The sequence below is a fragment of the Paralichthys olivaceus genome, chromosome 5 (genome assembly GCF_024713975.1).
Source record: "Paralichthys olivaceus isolate ysfri-2021 chromosome 5, ASM2471397v2, whole genome shotgun sequence".
NCBI lineage: Eukaryota > Metazoa > Chordata > Actinopteri > Pleuronectiformes > Paralichthyidae > Paralichthys > Paralichthys olivaceus.
The window spans coordinates 13611825-13631741 of NC_091097.1; the positions used below are offsets into that span (position 1 = coordinate 13611825).

The 19917-nt window shown below is 44.1% G+C and overlaps 3 protein-coding genes and 2 long non-coding RNA genes across 6 annotated transcripts; 3 read left to right on the forward strand and 2 right to left on the reverse strand.

Moving 5' to 3' along the window:
- The first annotated feature begins 465 nt into the window (after window positions 1-465).
- Window positions 466-8780, forward strand: trap1 (TNF receptor-associated protein 1). The gene is made up of 18 exons (XM_020108913.2): window positions 466-721; window positions 1285-1455; window positions 1562-1644; window positions 1742-1882; window positions 2288-2359; window positions 2507-2667; window positions 2797-2906; window positions 2991-3064; window positions 3385-3540; window positions 3754-3874; window positions 4435-4504; window positions 4649-4796; window positions 4883-5068; window positions 5202-5340; window positions 5493-5578; window positions 6312-6457; window positions 6584-6656; window positions 6863-8780. The coding sequence occupies exons 1-18, from the start codon at window positions 601-603 to the stop codon at window positions 6962-6964; spliced, it is 2160 nt and encodes a 719-aa protein (XP_019964472.2). The 5' UTR covers window positions 466-600; the 3' UTR covers window positions 6965-8780.
- On the reverse strand, window positions 8142-12283 carry LOC109643718 (MAPK regulated corepressor interacting protein 2-like). Of its 2 annotated transcripts, none has more exons than XM_020108915.2 (5): window positions 11805-12283; window positions 11643-11712; window positions 11024-11163; window positions 9668-9760; window positions 8142-8533 (listed from the first exon to the last, which is right to left on the reverse strand). In XM_020108915.2, the coding sequence occupies exons 1-5, from the start codon at window positions 11857-11859 to the stop codon at window positions 8463-8465; spliced, it is 429 nt and encodes a 142-aa protein (XP_019964474.1). In that variant the 5' UTR covers window positions 11860-12283; the 3' UTR covers window positions 8142-8462. The 2 variants fall into 2 exon arrangements, with proteins under 2 accessions (XP_019964474.1, XP_019964475.1); XM_020108916.2 differs by having other exon boundaries at window positions 11332-11712.
- Window positions 12234-15330, forward strand: LOC138407846 (uncharacterized). The gene is made up of 3 exons (XR_011241166.1): window positions 12234-12365; window positions 12695-12765; window positions 15194-15330. It is a non-coding gene; the product is annotated as an uncharacterized lncRNA (long non-coding RNA).
- Window positions 13108-19415, reverse strand: LOC109643717 (glycerophosphodiester phosphodiesterase 1-like). The gene is made up of 6 exons (XM_020108914.2): window positions 18957-19415; window positions 16817-16992; window positions 16484-16589; window positions 15906-15998; window positions 15192-15403; window positions 13108-15091 (listed from the first exon to the last, which is right to left on the reverse strand). Exons 1-6 carry the CDS (start codon window positions 19215-19217, stop codon window positions 14944-14946), a joined length of 996 nt encoding a protein of 331 aa, XP_019964473.2. The 5' UTR covers window positions 19218-19415; the 3' UTR covers window positions 13108-14943.
- Window positions 17080-18958, forward strand: LOC109643719 (uncharacterized). The gene is made up of 3 exons (XR_011241167.1): window positions 17080-17665; window positions 17732-17908; window positions 18429-18958. It is a non-coding gene; the product is annotated as an uncharacterized lncRNA (long non-coding RNA).
- Window positions 19416-19917: the final 502 nt, after the last annotated feature.

Consider the following 19917-nt stretch of genomic DNA (forward strand, 5'->3'; position numbering starts at 1 on the left):
GAATAATGAATGGATCTTGATGAGAAAAAGCCGGCACTTTAAGGGGACTGCCATTTATCTGCGTGTGTGCAGTTTGTTGCAGATCAGAATAATAAATGGATCTAGTGAATTTAAAAGTGGATTCACGAGGGGAAGACGTGTCGGCTCTGCTGATTTAAATTCCAGTTGCAAACAGGTTTTAAGCTGCACTCACCATAAACATAAACTCAGTCACATCATTTTTAAACATTTGCGTTTGTTAATCTGACTTTATGTAAAACGATCACCGTTTGACCTTGACGGTTAAATAAAGAAATGAAAACGAATTAAATCATGAACGGAATTAGCACTAACTCTAAACGTGCGCGGACAAAACTAGCAGTGATTTTAATCAATTCCACAGAAATTAAATGCTTCGATTTTCCACCGAATCTGATTCTAATCGATTGAGTGACGCCCACTTCTCATCAGGCAGCACAGAGACGCACCATGCCGACGTCATCACGAGGCGCGGGGTCCTGACTGTGTCTTCTCGTTCAGCGTGTGTGTGTGTCTCTGCGGGTCAACCTGTGTGCAGGTCAATCTGTCTTCGCGTCTCTCGTGTGTCCCACCGCCGTCCTCATGTCCCGGTGTCTCGCGCTGGCTCGGTTCGCGCTCGGTTCCTCCCGGGGGACCAGCACGCGCCTAACGACGTGCACGCGAGGCCTGAGCAATAGAACCGCCTCGCGCTCCTTGTCCGCAGGTGAGCTAATGTTTGTTAGCATCGTTAGCCGAGCAGAGCCACAAGGTGAGATTTGGCCGAAATGTTGAATTTACCGGCCGGTAGTTGAACACTATGAGCCGGTCTGTCAGTCGGATCCGTACGAGACATCTGCAGGTGGATTTAAATCAGCAATACGCTCAAAATACAAAGTTGTTACACGGTCATTTAAAACTCAAACTCTATGGACTGAACTCATTTATTTTATCGCCCAAAACGTTTAATTAACGGAAGAAAGGTTTCTGTGCTGTGATGTCACAACGGGCTCTGTGAGTCCCACTGATTCCAGTTTCCTCAAAACAGAAAACTACGTCAGCTATTAAACGTTTTCAAGTCAGAAATAAGTCGTGATTTCCTGTAGTCAGTCTTTTTAGCAGACACATGTCCAGCACTCCTACAGACTTTGTGTAAAAGTCTTACGATGAGGTCCATTGGGGAAGTGGTGTCAGACTCTTGGACCTGAGTTCTGCACGGCACCATCAAGACAAAGTGAATCCACGAGATGTTGTCTAACCTCCCCACTCCCTTGTTCCTCCTGTCATCAGACTTGCGGGTCACGCAGCAGCAGAGCTGGAGCAGTCAGGCCAGACTGTGGAGCGCTCAGCGTTCCGGCCTCGGTGTCGGCCAGCAGTCTTACTACAGCACCCAGGAGGCAGAGAAAGAGCCGGAGGAGGAGCCCCTCCACACCATCATCAGTGACACAGAGTCTGTTCAAGGTGCTGGAACACCTGGAGTTCAAATCATTCTTGAATACGATACCTCATCGCTAATCATCTGTTTGGTTCATGATCTAAAATGTTGTTTTACCCCTGATTTTTCCAGGCGGATCCTCCAAGCATGAGTTTCAGGCTGAAACAAAAAAGCTGCTGGACATTGTTGCCAGGTCCCTGTACTCAGAGAAAGAGGTAAGAGAGTGTGTATTGGAGAACCACTTAGCTACGCCGACGTGAGATTATTATTAAATTATTATTAAATATAACTGCTGCCTTCTCGTCCCACCAGGTGTTCATCAGGGAGCTGATCTCGAACGGTAGTGATGCGTTAGAAAAACTGCGTCACAAACTGATGACAGCAGGAGGTGAAACGGCTCCCATGGAGATCCACCTGCAGACCGACGCTGCCAAGGGCACCTTCACCATCCAGGTACAGCCCCGTCTGTGCAGCCTGCGTGAATCTCTGTTCACTTTGAAGAGCTCTGTGTGTTGTTGGCCACATGTTGTTATGTGAATACAACAATATCAGAGTTTCCCACTGCAGGAAATAAATGATACGATCATGGGATCTGGTTTTGTTTCCACTCTTCTTCACTCAGTGTGGGGATGAGTTCCATTGTTGGCCTGCAACAGCTAATTTTACAAATGTATTCCAGTAAAACCATATAGATGCTCCCACCGAATTCTTTTCAATGAAATATATCTGAATCATCACAGGTTGTTTCTTAATGTTTGTTTCCTGGTCTGGTTTTGACCCGGATTGCCACCTGGTGGATAAATATGGTACTACAATCTACAATGACTATGACTGACTGAGGAATTTCTGTCCCAACAGGACACTGGAGTGGGGATGAACCAAGAGGAGCTGGTGGCCAACCTGGGGACCATCGCTCGCTCCGGTTCAAAGGTGACTCATTATTACTCGTTGTTTATTAATTCATGTAAATGCATCTCATTTGTTCAGTAAGTAAACAGCTTGTTCAAACGTGTGTATATGATGTTTCTTGCTGTTCTCACTCTCTGTCAAAATAATCATCTCCTCTATTTATTACAGGCATTTCTGGATGCTCTGCAGAACCAGGCGGAGGCCAGCAGCTCCATCATCGGTCAGTTCGGGGTTGGATTCTACTCTGCCTTCATGGTGGCCGACCGTGTGGACGTTTACTCGCGCTCAGCTGAGCCCGATGCACCTGGGTACAAGTGGTCATCAGACGGGTGAGAGCAATACGAGGAAGCATTTTGTTTCAGTTCGTGGGTGTGATTCTGTTTTACAGTAAAAGGAATGTGTTCATGTAGCTGTGATCCTGATTATCCTCACATGTTCTCTGTCATTGTCTCTGCCAGCTCTGGAGTTTTTGAGATTGCTGAAGCTGGTGGTGTTCAACAGGGAACAAAGATCACGCTGCACCTCAAGGACGACTGCAAGGAGTTTTCCTCTGAGGACAGAGTTAAAGGTAAAACTGCTGAGGCTTCTTCAGAGAGATCCCATTCATTAATGCATCACTCCACATGACGACGACCTGTTGTATTTCTTTCAGAGGTTGTAACAAAGTACAGCAACTTTGTCAGTTTCCCCATTTTCCTGAATGGACGTCGGCTCAACACTCTGCAGGTATTACTAATGTTTTCTTTAAAAACACAACAGAAGAGTATTTATGGAAAGTAAAAACTTGATGTGAAGGGAAGATTTTGGGTGAATTGAGGCTGTGGTCTTGTTAACTTGATCTCTAAATATTAGTAGATAATTATAAAATGAGATTCTCTTACTGAACATTTTGTCCCTATAGAGGTAAAATGTTTTAACAATTCCATCTGAGGTGGATGCCCTGAGAATGAAGATTTTACATTAGCAAACATGTAAAAATTAGTCTGAGCTGAAAGTTTTCATTGTAATAAAATGCTAACCATTATTTGACCTCCGTCTCCCTGCAGGCCTTGTGGATGATGGAGCCAAAGGAGATCAGTGACTGGCAGCATGAGGAGTTCTACCGCTACATCGCCCAGGCCTACGACAAGCCCCGCTACACGCTGCACTACCGTGCCGATGCACCGCTCAACATCCGAAGCATCTTCTATGTTCCTGATGCGGTGAGAAGCTCAGCACATGTTCTGTTACTGTCACTGCCAAGCTCAGAGGAAGCCTTACATTAGGGAATCAAACCAGTAAACTTCAAGGCCTGGATCCGGTTGAACAAACCCCTCGATTCATTAATTTACGCTCTTCTCTCTCCAGACAGAAATGTATTAAATTCAAGTTTGATTTATATCAAAGGTTTGATAAAAGATTGTATTTACCAACAGAAGCCGAGCATGTTTGACGTGAGCAGGGAGATGGGCTCCAGCGTGGCTCTGTACAGCAGGAAGGTCTTGATCCAGACCAAAGCGAGTGACATCCTCCCCAAGTGGCTGCGCTTCCTCCAAGGTTTGGATCCTCCACTTTGATGTGCTTGATTTTCTTTGTAGGTGAGGTTAAAGGTACAGTGTGTAGAATTTTGTGATATCGAGTCTCACCACTCACCTCACCCTCCGAACATGAAAAAGAACCTCTGGTAGCTTCAGTTGTCATAAAAACTCAAAAGGTGTTTAGTTTGTCCAGTCTGGACTAATGTAAAAAACATGGCGGCCACCGTAGAGAGGGTCCCCTCGATGTAAATATAAAGTATTTAAATATAAATGGTCTTTTCTGGGGTAAAGAAAAATACAATTTGTACAATTTAGATGAAATGAACTAGTGAAAACATCATGAGAATTATTCTGCATTAAATTTCTGCCAATAGTTCCCTTTCACCTAAATCTTACACACTGGACCTTTAAGAGCTTCTGTTCTAAAGGTTCCTCAGATTTTCGGTGGTACTGCTCCGTTTCGTTTGTTTCCGTAAACGCATCCAACCTTTAAATGAACCTTAAGAGGATAAGGAATCCAATGCACTATGTCAATGAGTGTCCCTCACAGGTTTTGTGTGTGGGTGCGTGTCTGTGTAGGTGTGGTGGACAGTGAGGACATCCCTCTGAATCTGAGCAGAGAGCTGTTGCAAGAGAGCGCCCTCATCAGGTATAAGACCAGTTTGACAACTGACTGTGTTTTATATGTAAGCTCTTCCCTTTCCCTTTGATTGCCAACCCTAGAACAAAATTGTCACATTTTCTTTATAGTTGATTGATGATTCATTTTTTTACCCTGACCTCTGACCTTCAGGAAGCTCCGTGACGTTTTGCAGCAGAGGGTGATCCGCTTCCTGCTGGACCAAAGCAAGAAGGAGCCGGAGAAGTACAACAAGTTCTTTGAGGACTACAGCCTCTTCATGAGGGAGGGCATCATCACCACCCAGGAGCAGGACGTCAAGGTGACAACTCTTTGTTAATAAAGATGGAAGGAGAAAGCATCACTGTCCAGCAACATGTTGTCTTACCAGCAGCTGTCTTCATACAGGAGGACATCGCGAAGCTGTTGAGGTTTGAGTCGTCCGCTCTGCCGACGGGCCAGATGACCAATCTGATGGAGTACAGCTCTCGAATGAAGGCCGGCACACGCAACATCTACTACCTGTGTGCCCCCAACCGCCATCTTGCAGAGCACTCCCCGTACTTTGAGGCCATGAAACAGAAAGATATGGAGGTGAGAGGCTGACGTGACAGATGGTGATGGTTCAATTTCGTTTATTGATTTTATTGGAAGCCAATTATAAAAATAAAATAAATAACACGGTCCATGAAAAATCCAGTGAAAAGCGCGGCATGTGTCTTCGCAGGTGCTGTTCTGCTTCGAGCAGTTCGATGAGCTGACCCTGCTCCACCTCAGGGAGTTCGACAAGAAGAAACTGATCTCCGTTGAGACGGACATCGTGGTGGATCACTATAAGGAGGAGAAGTTTGAGGACAGCAAACCAGGTCTGCTTCGCTCTCATCGCAAAGTTCATACCTTCATAACCCCTCCCCCTCGCGTCAATGTTTAGTATTTCATATTTGCAGCTGTAGCAGGAGGCCTCTTGCTGTCAGGGCCGTAATCCTGACCCTTGTTTCCTGTCGTCTTTCCTCTGCAGCCTCTGAGCGTCTGACACAGGAGCAGGCTGACAACCTGATTGCCTGGATGAAGAACGCTCTTGGCCCCCGAGTCACCAACATAAAGGTAAAGATGAGATAAATGTGTGTTCAGGAATCTGAAATTCACAGGGTTGATGCTTGTGTAAGTGCACAAATTGTCATGCTCTAAAATAGATGAACGACGTGAACGATTTAAATCGTGTTAACAGAGAGACACTACAATGTTCATTCTTTCAGATCATGTTAAATTATATATTCATTGTTTCAGTCCAACCTGACTCAATACACTGTCTTCTCTCTCAGGCTGAACATGCAGACACACGCAGACAGACACACGCAGACAGACACACACACACACACACACACACAGACACACACACACAGACACTGAGTCAGCTGTTGTCTCTGACCCACTACAGTTGACTGTTTGTAACCACCCATACATTATCAACAGTGGTCAACACATAATGATCAATACTTTTCTTCGATGATTAAAATCTGTCTTCATAGCTGCGCACATTCAGTCTGAGTTTACAGATGTGTCCAACGACACGGTGTGTGTGAGTGCGTGTGTATGTGTCAATGCTAGAGAGAGGAAAGCGAGGGGGGGGGGCAAATCAACGTTTAAACTGTAGCGGGTCAGAGTCGTCTGCTGAGTCAGGGTGTGTGTGTGGGTGGCTTTTATTTGTACTGTTGAGGCGCAGCGACATAGACAGTGATGCACTGACGTGGCTCGTTTCATCCTAACTGGCTTAAAACCCATCTCGACTGTAACCTCGCCCGGACATGTTTACTATGTTTCCTGACTGGTCCCACAGCTTACCCCTCGTCTCGACACCCACCCAGCGATGATCACCGTGCTGGAAATGGGCGCTGCACGCCATTTCCTGCGCACTCAGCAGATGGCCCGCACCTCCGAGGAAAGAGCTCAGATACTGCAGCCCACACTGGAGATCAACGCAGGGTGAGAGATGGGTGGATTTATACCTGAGTCAATTGAAGGCATAAAAATATGCGATGGTATAACTTGAAATCCAGTCGGTTTTATGTCCAGCTCTTAATGTCGTTTACATTTTCCACCATCTTATAGACATGATCTGATCAAGAAGTTGCACTCACTGAAAGACACAAACTCGGACCTGGCCGAACTCTTACTGGAGCAGGTAAACACATGTTTAATAAGAAGCCTTCTTTTCTGAGCTGCTTCTGTTGCTTTATAGGGAGAACACATTCACTTTTGATGACATTAAAAACTAATAAATAAAGATTCTGAGGATATTTGCATCTTTTAAAAAGATTTGCTGATAGTTTAACATCCTTCCTGTGCAAAGTTAAACTCTTACTTACTTTACTCTCTATTTTCTTTTAGATCTACGACAACGCCATGATCACAGCAGGCCTGAACGATGATCCCCGACCGATGATTTCCCGCCTGAACGATCTTCTGACTAAAGCTCTGGAGAAGCACTGAGAGCCTCACACACCTGAGCAGTGCAGACGGACTTGGCTTTGATGACTGAAGCAGTTGCAGCCACTGAAGCTGTACCAAGCTGGAGAACTAAGGTTTCTGAAGAGCACTACAGGCGTTACACCAATCCATAAAAACACGTCTCTTTCCCCTCTGGTGTACTTCATGTCCTCATATGGAGAGCACATAAAGGCTGGAGAGAGATGAAGGGCCAGCAGCGTCCTACAGAGCTTCTCCATAAACATTTCCATGTCGCTACGCTCTTTTTTCAACACCGTTTCATCAGGAGTTTCAAATATTGGTAATATCTAAGACTGGGCTGTGCTGAGCTGGAGTTTGTTCTTTCGTCTTTCAGTCTGACTTTCATACTCCGAACATGTGCTGCCATTTAAAAACAGGAAAGGTTCCAGTAAATCTGCTTTTAGACAGGCACTGAACTCCAGACATTCCCCTGAAACTATTCGGAGGAGCTGTATGTGAGAATCAGTCCCATTCTCCGGAGTTTTCCTGCCAGACGTCTAGTAAAAACTCCGGAGAATGTCCTAGTGAGCCCATGTGAGAATACAGCAGCAGGTTGTCCTTAAGGTTTCACTGACATTTTTAGAAGACACATAAGATGTCAACTTGGAAAGACGAGATTTGAGAGCTTGTGGTGATAAAGGCCGACGCCGGTGTTGATTTGATTGAAAACAAAAAAATGTTTTTTCTGTTGAACTCGTCCGACCTGGACAATGTCCTGCTGCATTCTTCATGTGTGAAAGACAAAGTCTGGAGTATGTCTAGACCCAATCGTGTGTAAATGTTCTGGAGTTCATGTCTGAAAACATCTTATGCATATGATTCAAGTCAGTGACCTGCACATACTGAATATCCTGGATGCAAACACTTCTTAAGTGTGAGTTAGAGAAGGGTTAATAAACCGCAGTTCATGAAGACGAGCGTTGCATCCTTCAGACTGATGGAGTGTTTACTGTTCTTTTTCTAGTCCTATCCTGTTTTACCTTATTCATACTTAATATTATGTTCATCTGTTTAACAAGAAGCTAAATGTGGCAAAATGTATATAAACAGTTTTAAAATGGTGTGTGTCTGTTTATGAAGCTTTGGCTGCATCATAAATGAAGGTGAATAAACTTGGAGATATTCTTGTGACAATGAAAAAAAGATGCCAATTCAGAGATTCTTGGGAAAGAAAAAAACTTTACTGCATTTCAAAGTATCATGACATCTCTGTGTTGATGGTGAGAAAAATCTAGACATTGTCCTTCAGCGTGCCGCCTGTGGCAGACTGAATGTTTGGTGTGGAGTGGGTTGCAGTTAGAAGGCTGGAGTTCGAGTGAGGGCGATTCTCTGTGGTTTCTACGGCAGCGTCCCAGCGCTGTCCGTCCACGTGAATCACATCAGGACACTCTGACCCATCACACCTGTAGCTCCCACGTATCCTGGAGCCAGAGACTCTCCTCCTGACCGCCGGTTAAGATCTGCTGGTCCTAGCACAGTGTCAGGACAGCTTGTCGATATTGGCTAGGAAGCGCTGGGCCCACCATTCATCCAGGTCAATGGGCACAAAGTCTGAAGGGAGAAGAAATGAAGTCATTTACTTAATGAGAAACATTAAAAGTATATAACCGTGCTCGTAGCCTCTGAAACGGAGAAACGGAAAATGAATGAACGCAGTTGGTGATAAGGAAAAAATGTTTAAAAAAAACCTGTTCCTGGATTTCTTGCTGTATTACTCCAGTCATTTCTGCATTAGGTCAACAACATGTTACCGTAGCGCTATGTACAGGCCCCCCCCACAAATAAAAAACAAACCAGGTCCTTGGTGTCGTTTCGATTGTTTTAATTCTCAGTTTTAACCTTAAGTATTAGTTAATATTATGATTATTATCACTATTACCACTCAAACTGGAACAAAGGGTTCGGCCAGCAGACGCACTGTCATACATATTTTTATATAACGTACACAAGTGAAGGAATTAAGAAGCAAAGTTATCAAATCCCAAAGCACAAACAATAAAATTTTGTCTTCACGTTTGATTTTACTTCTCACTAAAGACACCACTGAATATTATATTATATTATGCACATTCAAATAATAATCTCAATCCCTCGAACGTCATCTTAATTCATCGCATGTGTTCTATGTTACATTGTTTGTTTTTTTAATCCGAGTGTGTGAACTAGATTAGTATTTGTGATGTGTTGCCAAAGTTGTCACATTTACTTCGGACAATGGGGAGAGAAAGGCCTCTGATAGTTTCCTGCCAGCTGGAAGGATCAGAGGCAGCTCCATAGATTCTCAGTTGGCTGGTTTGTTTTAAACCAATCCAACCTGAGTGATTACAGGCCTGTGGTCTGTGATAATAAAAGACTAAACACGAAAAATGTTAAGAAGTGACAATACTTCAAAAAACTCTCAGGGCCACACGTGCCAATGCACCTGACCAGTAACACTTGATTCTGAAACCTCTTAATTTCATAGCTGTGGGTTTTAAAGGTTGAGTGTGTAGAATTTAGTGACATCTAGTTGTGAAATTGCATTTTGCAGCTGAAAACCTCACCTCACCCTCCCCACCTTTAAAGCAGTCGTAGTTTACATGAACACTATAGTTCAGCCATAAAACAGATACAGATCTAGAACCTGAAAAAAGCAGCAGTTTGTGGAGGAGGAAGAGGAGGAGGAGGAGGGGAAGCAGTACTCACTGTCCATGTGTGGGCTGGCAGTGGTCTCTTTAAAGTGAACTGCTGCCTGAGTTTCCTCGGGGCCGTGCTCCTGCTGCTCCACCTCCTGCCAGGCTGGAAACACAACAACACAATCAGTACAATTTAAAAACTTTCAGACAAATATAACTTTGTTTTTCGTCCTTTATGGTAAAATTCAAATACACAAAATGTCAGAGAATCAAAACGAGGTTTGACGATTATTTTAAGTTTATTTATTAGAAGAAAAAAAAAAGAGTATGTAACAGAACATAATCTTATCTGTCCAAGTTTGTTCTTTTTTTAAAGTCCTGCACCACAGGGTCACACCCACAGTGTCAAACACTTAAAGTACACAAGGACAACTGCTTCAAAGAGCTGCTGCTGGCTAACGTTCATGTTTCAAATAATGCAGCATGTGGACATGTCACGTGTAGCGTGTGTGTGTGTGTGTGTGTGTGTGTGTGTGTGTGTGTGTGTGTGTGTGTGTGTGTGTGTGTATCAAAAGCTTTTTTTAAACTTAAAACCTGTTTGTTAGTGTTAGAGTTAGATTTAAGTTACAGAGGGAATGCATTATGCAGTGTCCTCACTGTGATAGAATCATAAGTTGTGTGTGTGTGTGTGAGCTATAATGATCACAATTGACTTTTGGTCTTCTAGCTGCCTTCAGGACACGACTTTCAGAAAACTCATACAGACAAGTTTTCATATCAAACACTCAAGTGTTCAAAGAGAAGGAATCAACCCTGAACAGCAAACTTGCTGGCCTGGGGGAGGGAGGCTGCCTTGTGTCCTTGTTCAACCATCCACAAGGTTACTGAAGTTGTTTGTGAGCTGCGATGACTGAGAGCCAACACCAACAACTCGCGGGACACAAATCATGAGCGGAGGCCAAATAAAGTCTCCTGGAGACTGAGTGTGTGGACGTTAAAAAAGAGGCTGCAGGCTTCAAAACTGGGTCAGTGTGTAGAGTTTCACCCAAAACTCACTAAAACGTGGACCCTGTCTGGAGCTTTTGTTGTCTTTGCTCAAAGCAGACAAAAAGGCTGATGGGTTAGAGCCAAAACCAAACATGCGGTCGGGTCTCCCACAAGTTAGCCAGCGCGGGTCATCATGCAGGAGCACGACTGTGTGATAACACGTCTCTGCTCTGCGCCTATCATGGCTATCAGTATCAGAGCAGCTGTGTGGGTGAGGTGTGGGAGGGAGAGGGCGGCAGCTGGTTAGAAGTTGTAGTAAACTCTGAGAGAGAAAATATAATTCACAAAATGGCCAGTGGATACATAGAGACAGAGAAAAGTCTAGTTTGGTGTCATATTCTCGTATTTCCAGTCCAGCCGTTCCATTTTACTTCCTTACCCTCATAAAGAAACTTTACATTTTCCTCATGTGCAGCGGTGAAAGTCTCTTCCTGATGATCGTCTGCGGGGAGAGCCGGAGCAGAGTGATGATACTTTTTACCGTTCAGGCGGTTGAAAACTATCTTGGGTGCAGGGAGCCTGGTGGGGACAAGGAAAAGAAGACCATGTTACAGGTAGTCCACGGGGGGAGGGAGGAGTTGCATAGTTTTCCTGCAGGAAGTATCAGCCTTTGGGCTTAAAAGTCAAGCAAGGTTGGTTGTGTAGGAGTCAGAGAGTGCAACAGCTGAATGAACGACCATGTGCCACCTCGCCTTCCCAAGGTCACACGCAGAGCCTTGCCGGGTCAACGGCATGAAATCAGCCCACAGACAGGCCGAGCCCTGGGGAGGCTACAGTGTGGAGGTGTAACTCTGCCTGTCTCAAGCTGATGACGTACATGGACACTCTCATTAGTCACTAACACCCCCCCCCAACACAACCAATGCAAAGTTGGCAAACATGCAGCAATCTAAAAACCAGTGAAATCTTCACGTGACAAAGCATCACAGATACACGACTTGGAGCATTTATAGGATTCTTCATTCCATTTCTAATTCTTTTAAAGTCACTTCACTTACTCAGGCAGATTCCAGGAGGTTTGTTTGTGCTTGAAATCGTTTATTTTGTTCTCCAGCTGCTGCGTAGGCCCTGGGGAATAAAGATAAAGTGAGCGTTGAGTTTTCAAACAAGATCCATTGATCAAAATGTCACAAATGTGGCATAAAGGTCCAGACCCTGACCTGTGCGTCGCTGGGTGACGAGTTTGCTGGGACCTCTGGTGATAGTGTACATCATGCGCAGGAAAAGTCACCGGTAAACTTTTGAATTTGGCACTTTGAAGTTGAGAACAAGCGGCGTCCAAATGGAGCAGGTCTTTCACTCGGTAAGTTCAATACACTCCTCGGTGCAGGAGGAACCGTGTGGATGTGAGAGGTGTCAGTCCTCTCTCCTCTGCCGGTCAGGCTGAATTACCACGGAGCTGACATGAGACGGGACAGGAAGAAGAACCGCGCCGTGCGTAAAAACCAGGAGCCGGTGCGCGCCTCAGCCAGCGAGCCGTTCTCACTGTTCACTCCGTCAGCCCGTAAAGTCACTTTGGTGCCGCGGTGTCTTGCGCAGCCACAATGTCACACGACCTGAGACGGCAGCTATCATTCACAAGACACGAGAGGACGCGTACCGTCAATGCGCACCGCCGCTCGACGTCCCTACACGCCTCCTCCGGCGCTTTAAAGAGACAGTGTCCCCAGAATCTGGAACACGAGGGAGATCAGGGCCCCAGAGACCAGACTGGCTGTCAGGTGAAGGAACTATAATATATAATAATATATATATATATAATAATATTATAACCTTCAGTAAAGTTTGATCTCATAGTTAGGTTGCTGTGGATGCTCTGCCACAGGTTGTTTTAGGGGTGATGGTACCCCGGCATATGGATGTGGACTCGTTCAGGCTGGTGCCCACTTGTAAAATAGCAAATGTGGCCCAAGCATCACAAAACAAATGTGGGGCCTTTTTTGGCAAACGTGGTCGAATATGGATGTGAAACTCAAGTGGCCCATGTGGTAATTGGTGAATATGGTCCAAATAACACCAAACAAATTCAGGTCACCTTTGGTTGACACAGGGAATTGTGCTGGTTTACTTGCGGCCCAGATCTGGCAACAGCAGCGGACTACACTGGTGCCATCATTCCAGGTATGTGGTGGATGTGACCCCCATTTTTATTGTGTTTATGTTTTGTTATTTTGTCTGTGTCATGTACGTCTAAATAATAATAATAATAATAGTCATAGGAATAATAATAATAATTAAACAGGTTAACCCTGTGGTTAAAAAGCATAAAGCGTTGAGGCTTTTTTCAGTGGGGGTGGAATGTACCCACCTGCTCAACGTTTCTGTGTTGACAGTACTCACACAGAGGTCACGGCACAACCACACTGTATATACACACATCTCTGTTTACAACGCAACCATGCTTCACTATGTACTGACTAGTGTCATTGTGTTATTGTAAATGATAGTGAGTGGACAAAGAAACCCAGCAACAGAACGTTTTATTATTAGTAGTATCAATTTAGGATATTTTTTTTCACTTAAAAGACAATATGAACTTTTATCAGGTTCACACAATAAATGATTTGAGCTAAACAGGGAAGATTAAATGTTCTGATGAGTGTCAGTGTGATGATTTGGAGTAAATGTTAAGAATGAAAATAAAGAGAATTATAAATCTTTATAATAAATATAAGTTGATATTGTTGTCTTCTGCAATAAGTACAAATCTAAAATAGTGGGGACACCACTGCCCGACGGATTATGAGATTCAGCACAGCACAAGTGTATTCAAGCCAAACAGTGAAGTTATATAAAGATAACATGAAGGGAAATAGTGTTTAGCAGCGTGAAGCTATTAAAAGCAGCTTTTGGATCCTAATGTGAATTAATGAATTTTACAGACATGACTGAAATGTAAAATGAATAACTGTCATGCGGAAGGACTTTTAATGTTACGGAGGATGTTTGTTAAATTCCTGCCTGCAGCTCAGATCACAAAGCGAGTTCTCCTTCTCCGGTGACGAGTCATTAAACACGCACCAGAACAAGTTACACCTGTGTGGCAGCCGAACATTAACTCTTCCTCAAGGACGAACGTCTTCTTATACATTTGAACATCTTGCAGCAACATGTCTAACTGCAGCAGGCGAACAATCACCACGTCACGGTGTGGAATATTCATCCTCCAGAGTTCATTAAATAAATATCACGAGAGCAGCCACCGTGTCTTACATCTATTTATACAGACGTCTCTTTAATAAAGGTACAATAACGCCTCAGAGATCAGCAGAGAGATAGAAAAGATCTTCAAAGTTGTGTAACTCTAATCCCTGGTCCAGAGGAGGTGGGAGGTGTTGCTGCTGGTGGGAGGATGAGGACAAGGCGGTTTTCAGTTTACCCTTCATGGTTCATTAAAGGGAAATGACCTGTATGCCAGCTACAGGTAAATATGTGACGTCTTACCTCTACTCTCACCTCTACACTAAATCATGCAGCCTATAAATCTCAGGTCATTTGATTGCCACTATAGAACTTGTTAGCACCAGATTTCTCCTTGAATTAAACTTAATTTAATATTTACATTATAATGTTGTTTAAAAAGATAAGAAACAGTTATTTTATGCCTCAGCGACAGTCAGAGGCTGGAGGGGTTCTTGTGAACACGATATCTCAGGAACACCTTGAGGAAATGTCTTCAAATTTGGTACAAATGTTCAGTTGGGATCACGGATGAACTGATTAGAATTTGGTGTTCGAAGGTCACAGTCTCTTCACAGTTGCCTTGCGAACACGATACCTCAAGAACAACAAAGAGAATTGTTAAAAATTTAGCAAAAAACGTTCACTTAGACTCACAGATTAATTTATCAGACTTTGGTGGTCAAAGGTCAAAGTGGCCTCACAAAACATGTTTTTGGCCTCTTGACTGTGATATCTCATGGCTGCCTTTTGAGAATGTTGTCCCCTTTTTGTCTTTAGTCGTCACTCGGACTAGAAGTTTAACGGATTCGATTTCAGAGGGCAAAGGTCCTTATATGATTCTAGAAAAGGATTAATGTAGACTCAAACTAAACTGGTTGGTGGAGGAGCACGACTACAGGGCAGGGAGTCTCGTTAGTCAAGACTTTTCAGGTTCTACTTTGTTCATTGGAAAACATTCAATTTTCTTTATTTGTTCACCCCTGTACGTGTTTAGCTGTGTGTGTGTGTGTGTGTGTGTGTGTGTGTGTGTGTGTGTGTGTGTGTGTGTGTGTGTGTGTGTGTGTGTGTGTGTGTGTGTGTGTGTGTGTGTGTGTGTGTGTGTGTGTGTGTGATGGTTCAGTAATGAGGATCACAGTCTTCCAGCAAACTGTCAGTGATGAACCCGATCTTCAGCAGGTTTTGGTAGTAGCTTTTCTCCACAGCGGTGTTAACAGTCCAGCCCACCACCTCCACCCCTCGCTCTGCCCAGTACTGGACGTAGTCCCTGAATCACAGAGAGGAGGAGAGAGAGAGAACAGCTCAGTCGATAGTCTCATAACATCTTTCCTCGCCTCGAATGATTAAACACTGTTAATTTCACCTACAGTGATATGAAGTCTTTCTGCACGAGGATGGCAGAGACTCCACAAAGCTTCCACAGGATGTGATGGTGGGCCCAGTCCAGCAAGACGTCCAGAAACCCCGTCCAGAGCTGACCCCATGTGGACAGGGTCCGCGGAGTGCCATCGCCAAAGCGGCTCAGTCTCCAGGGCCGGTGGGTCAGGGCCGTGACCACGTGGGGGTCAGTCTGACGCATCTGTGGAGGAAAACCAAAAAGCTGTTTTAATAGAAATCAGACTCGGGACTTTGCATTTCATTCAAACTGGTCTGTCTTAGATTAGGGACAAAAATAGAATGGCACTCAGCAGAGCACATACCTCCACCAGGGCCCAACAGATTCAATCAAGCTGCACCAAATTACACACAACTCAAAGTTTTTTCACCTTGATCCATAAACTATTCCCCAAAGAAACTGAAAAGGTTTTAAAAAGGCCGTGATTCTTCCCTGACCCACATGCCTCCACTAATTTAATTGAAATCCTTCCAATTGTTTTTGCGTAATCTTGTTACAAACAAACCAACAAACAAATGGACAAGGGTGAAAAAAAAAATATAACCTGGTTGGGGGGGGGGAATAATCATGGTCATCAAAACAAATAAACAGCTTTCATGCAGACAATCTTAAACATAATAGATGTTCTGTCTTCTAAAGATTAAAATAACTTTCTAGAGTGTGTATTGTTGTTAGATGCTGTTACCTTGTAGATAACTTTGGGTTCAATTGAGGAAACAATACTGGAATTGTAAAGGGCAGGGAACTTCTTGTACATCTCACGAAGCACTGATGCAGCCTGGACAAGATAAGATAAGATACAAGTCAGGATGAGGTAGACAAGAGAACAGAAAAATATAGAAGAAAGGCAGTAAAATAATTATTTTTAATTTAAATAAAAAATGCTGATTATGTATATTATAAACACCTTTTCACTGTAGAGGTTTGTATGAAAGGTCATAAGTAAGGTGCAGTGGCATGGGATGATTGTACGAGCAGAGGAACACTTGTTAATTTTCCACAAAGAAACAGGAGAAATTAGCAAAAGAACATTGTGAAACCATGTGATACTATTTGAAGAGGCTGAAGAAGTATTCTGATTGGTTTAGTCCATTGTATTTCTGCTTATAATGCTCCATATGTACTTATACTGTACACACACCTAAATAAAAACTTTAATAATAAAAATAAGAAGAGATAGTTATCATTGACTTCACATTGCTCGTCAGTTTCCTCCGTCTTTCTTGCCTCTTACTTTCTTAACTACGTCAGTATATTTAGCACCTTATCAGGTTGACCTTTGACGTCAAAGAAGATGGTCAGCTGGTGTCTCATGCATTCCTCCACGGCCTCCTGCAGAGTTGGGACCTTCTCTCCGCTGAACTTCTCTCTGGAGACGAGAGAAATCACGGCAGTTTTGTTACGATGCTCCGGGATGATCGTATCACTGATGCATCAATTTCACACATTCAACTCTATAGCTTGAAAACCATGGGAACAAAGATTTCAAATGCCAACATCTTTCAACAGTGACATATATGTGAAGAGCAAGGGATCGCTGGGCAGAACTATTTTTCTGCAAAGGTTTTCCACGTGTGAGCCTGATAGGAAACGTACTTCAGTCTGTGATGAGCAGCAGCGTCTAATCTCCTCAGTTGGACAATTTGCAGTTTGCTAACTGGACCGGAGCCGTTGGTGGTGCGGTCAATGGTCTCGTCGTGCATCAGCACCGGCACGCCGTCAGCAGTGAAGCTCAGGTCCAGCTCCACTCCGGTGGCTCCGTTCCTGCTGGCCTACAGCACCAGGAGATCACAGGGAGAGAGAGAGGACAAATGAATACAGGTGTTTTCCCTCAGAGGTTTTCAAACGACTGGAGGAAATGAGAGTGTGACACGGGAGGTGTGACAGTGGGTGGATGTATTAGGGGTGGCTGAGAGGGTCATCCACTAACCATAAGGTCAGTGGTTTGATCCCTGGCCCCTCCAGTCTGAAGATACTGAACCACATTAGCGTATTGATAGAAAAACTTCATATGGTTTTGTGTGAATGGGTGAATAGTGCTCTGATACAAACCATTTACTGTTCATACTGTGGTGTTTGAGTATTGCTCTGTCTTGCATTAAATGATCAGTAGATTTTTTCACTTGTTTCCATGTTTATGGCAGAAGACCAGTGTCTAGCTTTGATCAAATCTCGATAGGTGGATAGATTTAGTGAAGTACTCATCTCTTAGATCAGTTCAGGAGTAAAACAGGAGTAAATGAGTCCAAATAATAAAACTGTTTTGTTAAACCTCCCACCACTTGGGGGAGTAGTGCCGCTGTCAATGAGACGAGAGGTGGATCTAATCAGGGGGGTTACTTGACACAGGTGTTGCTGGTAAGAAGTCATGTGGTAATGGCTGTAAGAGGAAGGTTATGATTTCTTTTGTCTATGTTTTTGGGAAATAGACTCATCACAGAGAGGGTGGATTTGACATCATCTTGGTTTTGGAAACTGGACACTCATGTCTAAACAATTAATCATCCACAGTGGGAGCTTCTTTTGATTGGCAACAGGGTCACTAGAATAAAACTGCTCCATTGAGGACAGCGTTGGATTTCTGCGGTGGTTTGAGTGTGTCCTGGGACCAGCTGCTGTGGTTTCTCACTGGAGCTGTGGATCATGCACGGAGGTAACCAGAACACCTGCAGGCCGGCCAATGCCAAGGTACGTGTAGCCTACCACCAACAAAAGAATAACTTTTGTTGTAAATGTGTGCACACTCTACTAAAAAGAGTTAAAGGTCCAGTGTGTAGGATTTAGGTGAAAGGGATCTATTGGCATGAATTGCATGTAAAATAATCCTAGTGGTTTTCACTAGTGTGTTTCACCTAATTTTTTTTACAGCAGCCCAGTCTGGAAAAACTAAACAGCTTTTGAGTTTTTATGACAACTGAAGGTTACCACAGGTTCTTACATGCGAGGGGTATTCAGCTGCAACATGCAACTTCACCACTAGATGTCCCTAAATTCTACACAATGAACCTTTAAATTGACAGAAAAATCACCTGTGGAAAAAAATGATCAACCTGCAGAAAGAAAGAGTCTCAAAGAGCTGCGATATCTCCTAAGACTGAAAATATAATAATTTGTCAAAGTGACACCTAAAGGAGACCAAAGATCTGCCTCATTTTGCTCAGATACTTTTTACCCAGTGACTGATCAGAGGGGGAAATGTGGGATCCAGTGTTTTTGCAGGTTGAGGCTGAACAATAGTTGGAATAAATGAAGCTCATCTTCACATCCAGCTCCTTCAAAATCACAGAGAGCGACGAGAAATATGATCCCTGACAGACTTGGAGTCCTGTGGAGGATGGAGATGAAGCTGATGATGATGCAGGAGGCAAGGATTTCAAATCTGTACGTCTGGAGTTTAAATGCAGGACTTGATGGCATTAGTTAATTTTATACAATAAGAACAATGAGCATCTGATCTGCAAAGGCCGATAATGAACTCTCCCACAGTGTGAGCATCCCTGACCTGGATGCTTACACCGCAAAATAACAAGGAGTCACGACATTGAAAACTGCAGCAGCTCCTGCAGCTTTTCACAGCAGAAGGTTTATAATTCCACCAAACCCTCATGACTATTGTCTATTTTCCTCTAAAGAGAGAGTTCTGCAGACATTCAATATTAATTGTGGGTGTTACATTATCTGCAGCCAGTTCTGTAACCTAACACCGAGCACAGCCTCACTCTCTCGGCTGACTGACCTCTCTGATCGCCGCCAGCGTGTTCTCCGGTGCGTCGTGGCTCCCGCCGCGGTGCGCCACCACCGGGACGCCGCCCGGAGGAGCCCCGGGCCGGAGGACGCGGCCGGCCTGCTCCGCGGGCACCGGGGGGAACCGGAACATCACCATGAAGACGTAGAGGAACGCGGTGAGCAGGGAGGCCCCCGTGGCGCTCCTGGTCCCCAGCATCAGCAGCAGGAACACCGCCGAGAAATACATCACCTCATCGCCGATCTGCAGCATGGTGGAGGCAGGGCAGGGTGGTGGGTAAACGAGAGGAGCGGAGGATGGAGGAGTCGATGCACAGGAAGATGGCAGGTGACATGGATGGAGCTCCACCGTCTGCGCCCTGCTGACTACATGCTGGTGGATCAGAGACAAGAGCGAGAATCTGCAGCTTCACGTTGGGAAGAGGGAGAGTCAGAGTCAGTGCTGCAATGTCAAGTGTGGAGGAAAGAAAAAAGAGAAACACCCGCTCAAAACATTCAGATTAAAAAGCTTCTCATCCTTATATGGTTTAGGATTCATGTGTAAATCGTCTATTTGGCTTTTTCTCACAGTTTTAGCAGCATCTGATGATTTATTAAATGCCCAAAGTCGGGTTCAGATCCAAATTTATAAGATTCAAATCTATTTCCATGTGATTTGTATCAACATGTCTCCATAGTTCAGTGTTTATAAAACAGTACACAGAAAATGGCACTTTTTTATTGAGACTTAGCACCACCTGGAGGCTGGGATGTGCAGAGTTTGGCTGCAGGAATGAGAGATTCATAAATGCAATTAAGCATCAATTTGTCTTCATTAAAACATCAGAAGCAAAATAATATAAAATACAAACAAGCATGAACAACATGAAAAAGTAAGAATATTTAAGTAGACCCAAAAAATCCTCCCTGAGAAATTCTGAATGTGTGTCTTAGATCGCTGCTGGCTCGAGAGA

What these genes read in the sequence shown, in the direction of transcription:
- trap1 (XM_020108913.2), top strand. Translation starts at nt 601, where the DNA reads ATGTCCCGGTGTCTCGCGCTGGCTCGGTTCGCGCTCGGTTCCTCCCGG. An exon ending in TCTTCTATGTTCCTGATGCG is followed by an intron (nt 3,541 to 3,753) that starts GTGAGAAGCTCA and finishes ATTTACCAACAG; the next exon opens with AAGCCGAGCATGTTTGACGT. An exon ending in TGAAACAGAAAGATATGGAG is followed by an intron (nt 5,069 to 5,201) that starts GTGAGAGGCTGA and finishes GTGTCTTCGCAG; the next exon opens with GTGCTGTTCTGCTTCGAGCA.
- LOC109643718 (XM_020108915.2), bottom strand. Translation starts at nt 11,859, where the DNA reads ATGATGTACACTATCACCAGAGGTCCCAGCAAACTCGTCACCCAGCGA. An exon ending in TGTAAAGTTTCTTTATGAGG is followed by an intron (nt 9,761 to 11,023) that starts GTAAGGAAGTAA and finishes TTGTGTTTCCAG; the next exon opens with CCTGGCAGGAGGTGGAGCAG. An exon ending in TGCCAGCCCACACATGGACA is followed by an intron (nt 8,534 to 9,667) that starts GTGAGTACTGCT and finishes TTCTCCCTTCAG; the next exon opens with ACTTTGTGCCCATTGACCTG.
- LOC109643717 (XM_020108914.2), bottom strand. Translation starts at nt 19,217, where the DNA reads ATGCTGCAGATCGGCGATGAGGTGATGTATTTCTCGGCGGTGTTCCTG. An exon ending in GCTGCTCATCACAGACTGAA is followed by an intron (nt 16,590 to 16,816) that starts GTACGTTTCCTA and finishes TCTCGTCTCCAG; the next exon opens with AGAGAAGTTCAGCGGAGAGA. An exon ending in TCAAAGGTCAACCTGATAAG is followed by an intron (nt 15,999 to 16,483) that starts GTGCTAAATATA and finishes TATCTTGTCCAG; the next exon opens with GCTGCATCAGTGCTTCGTGA.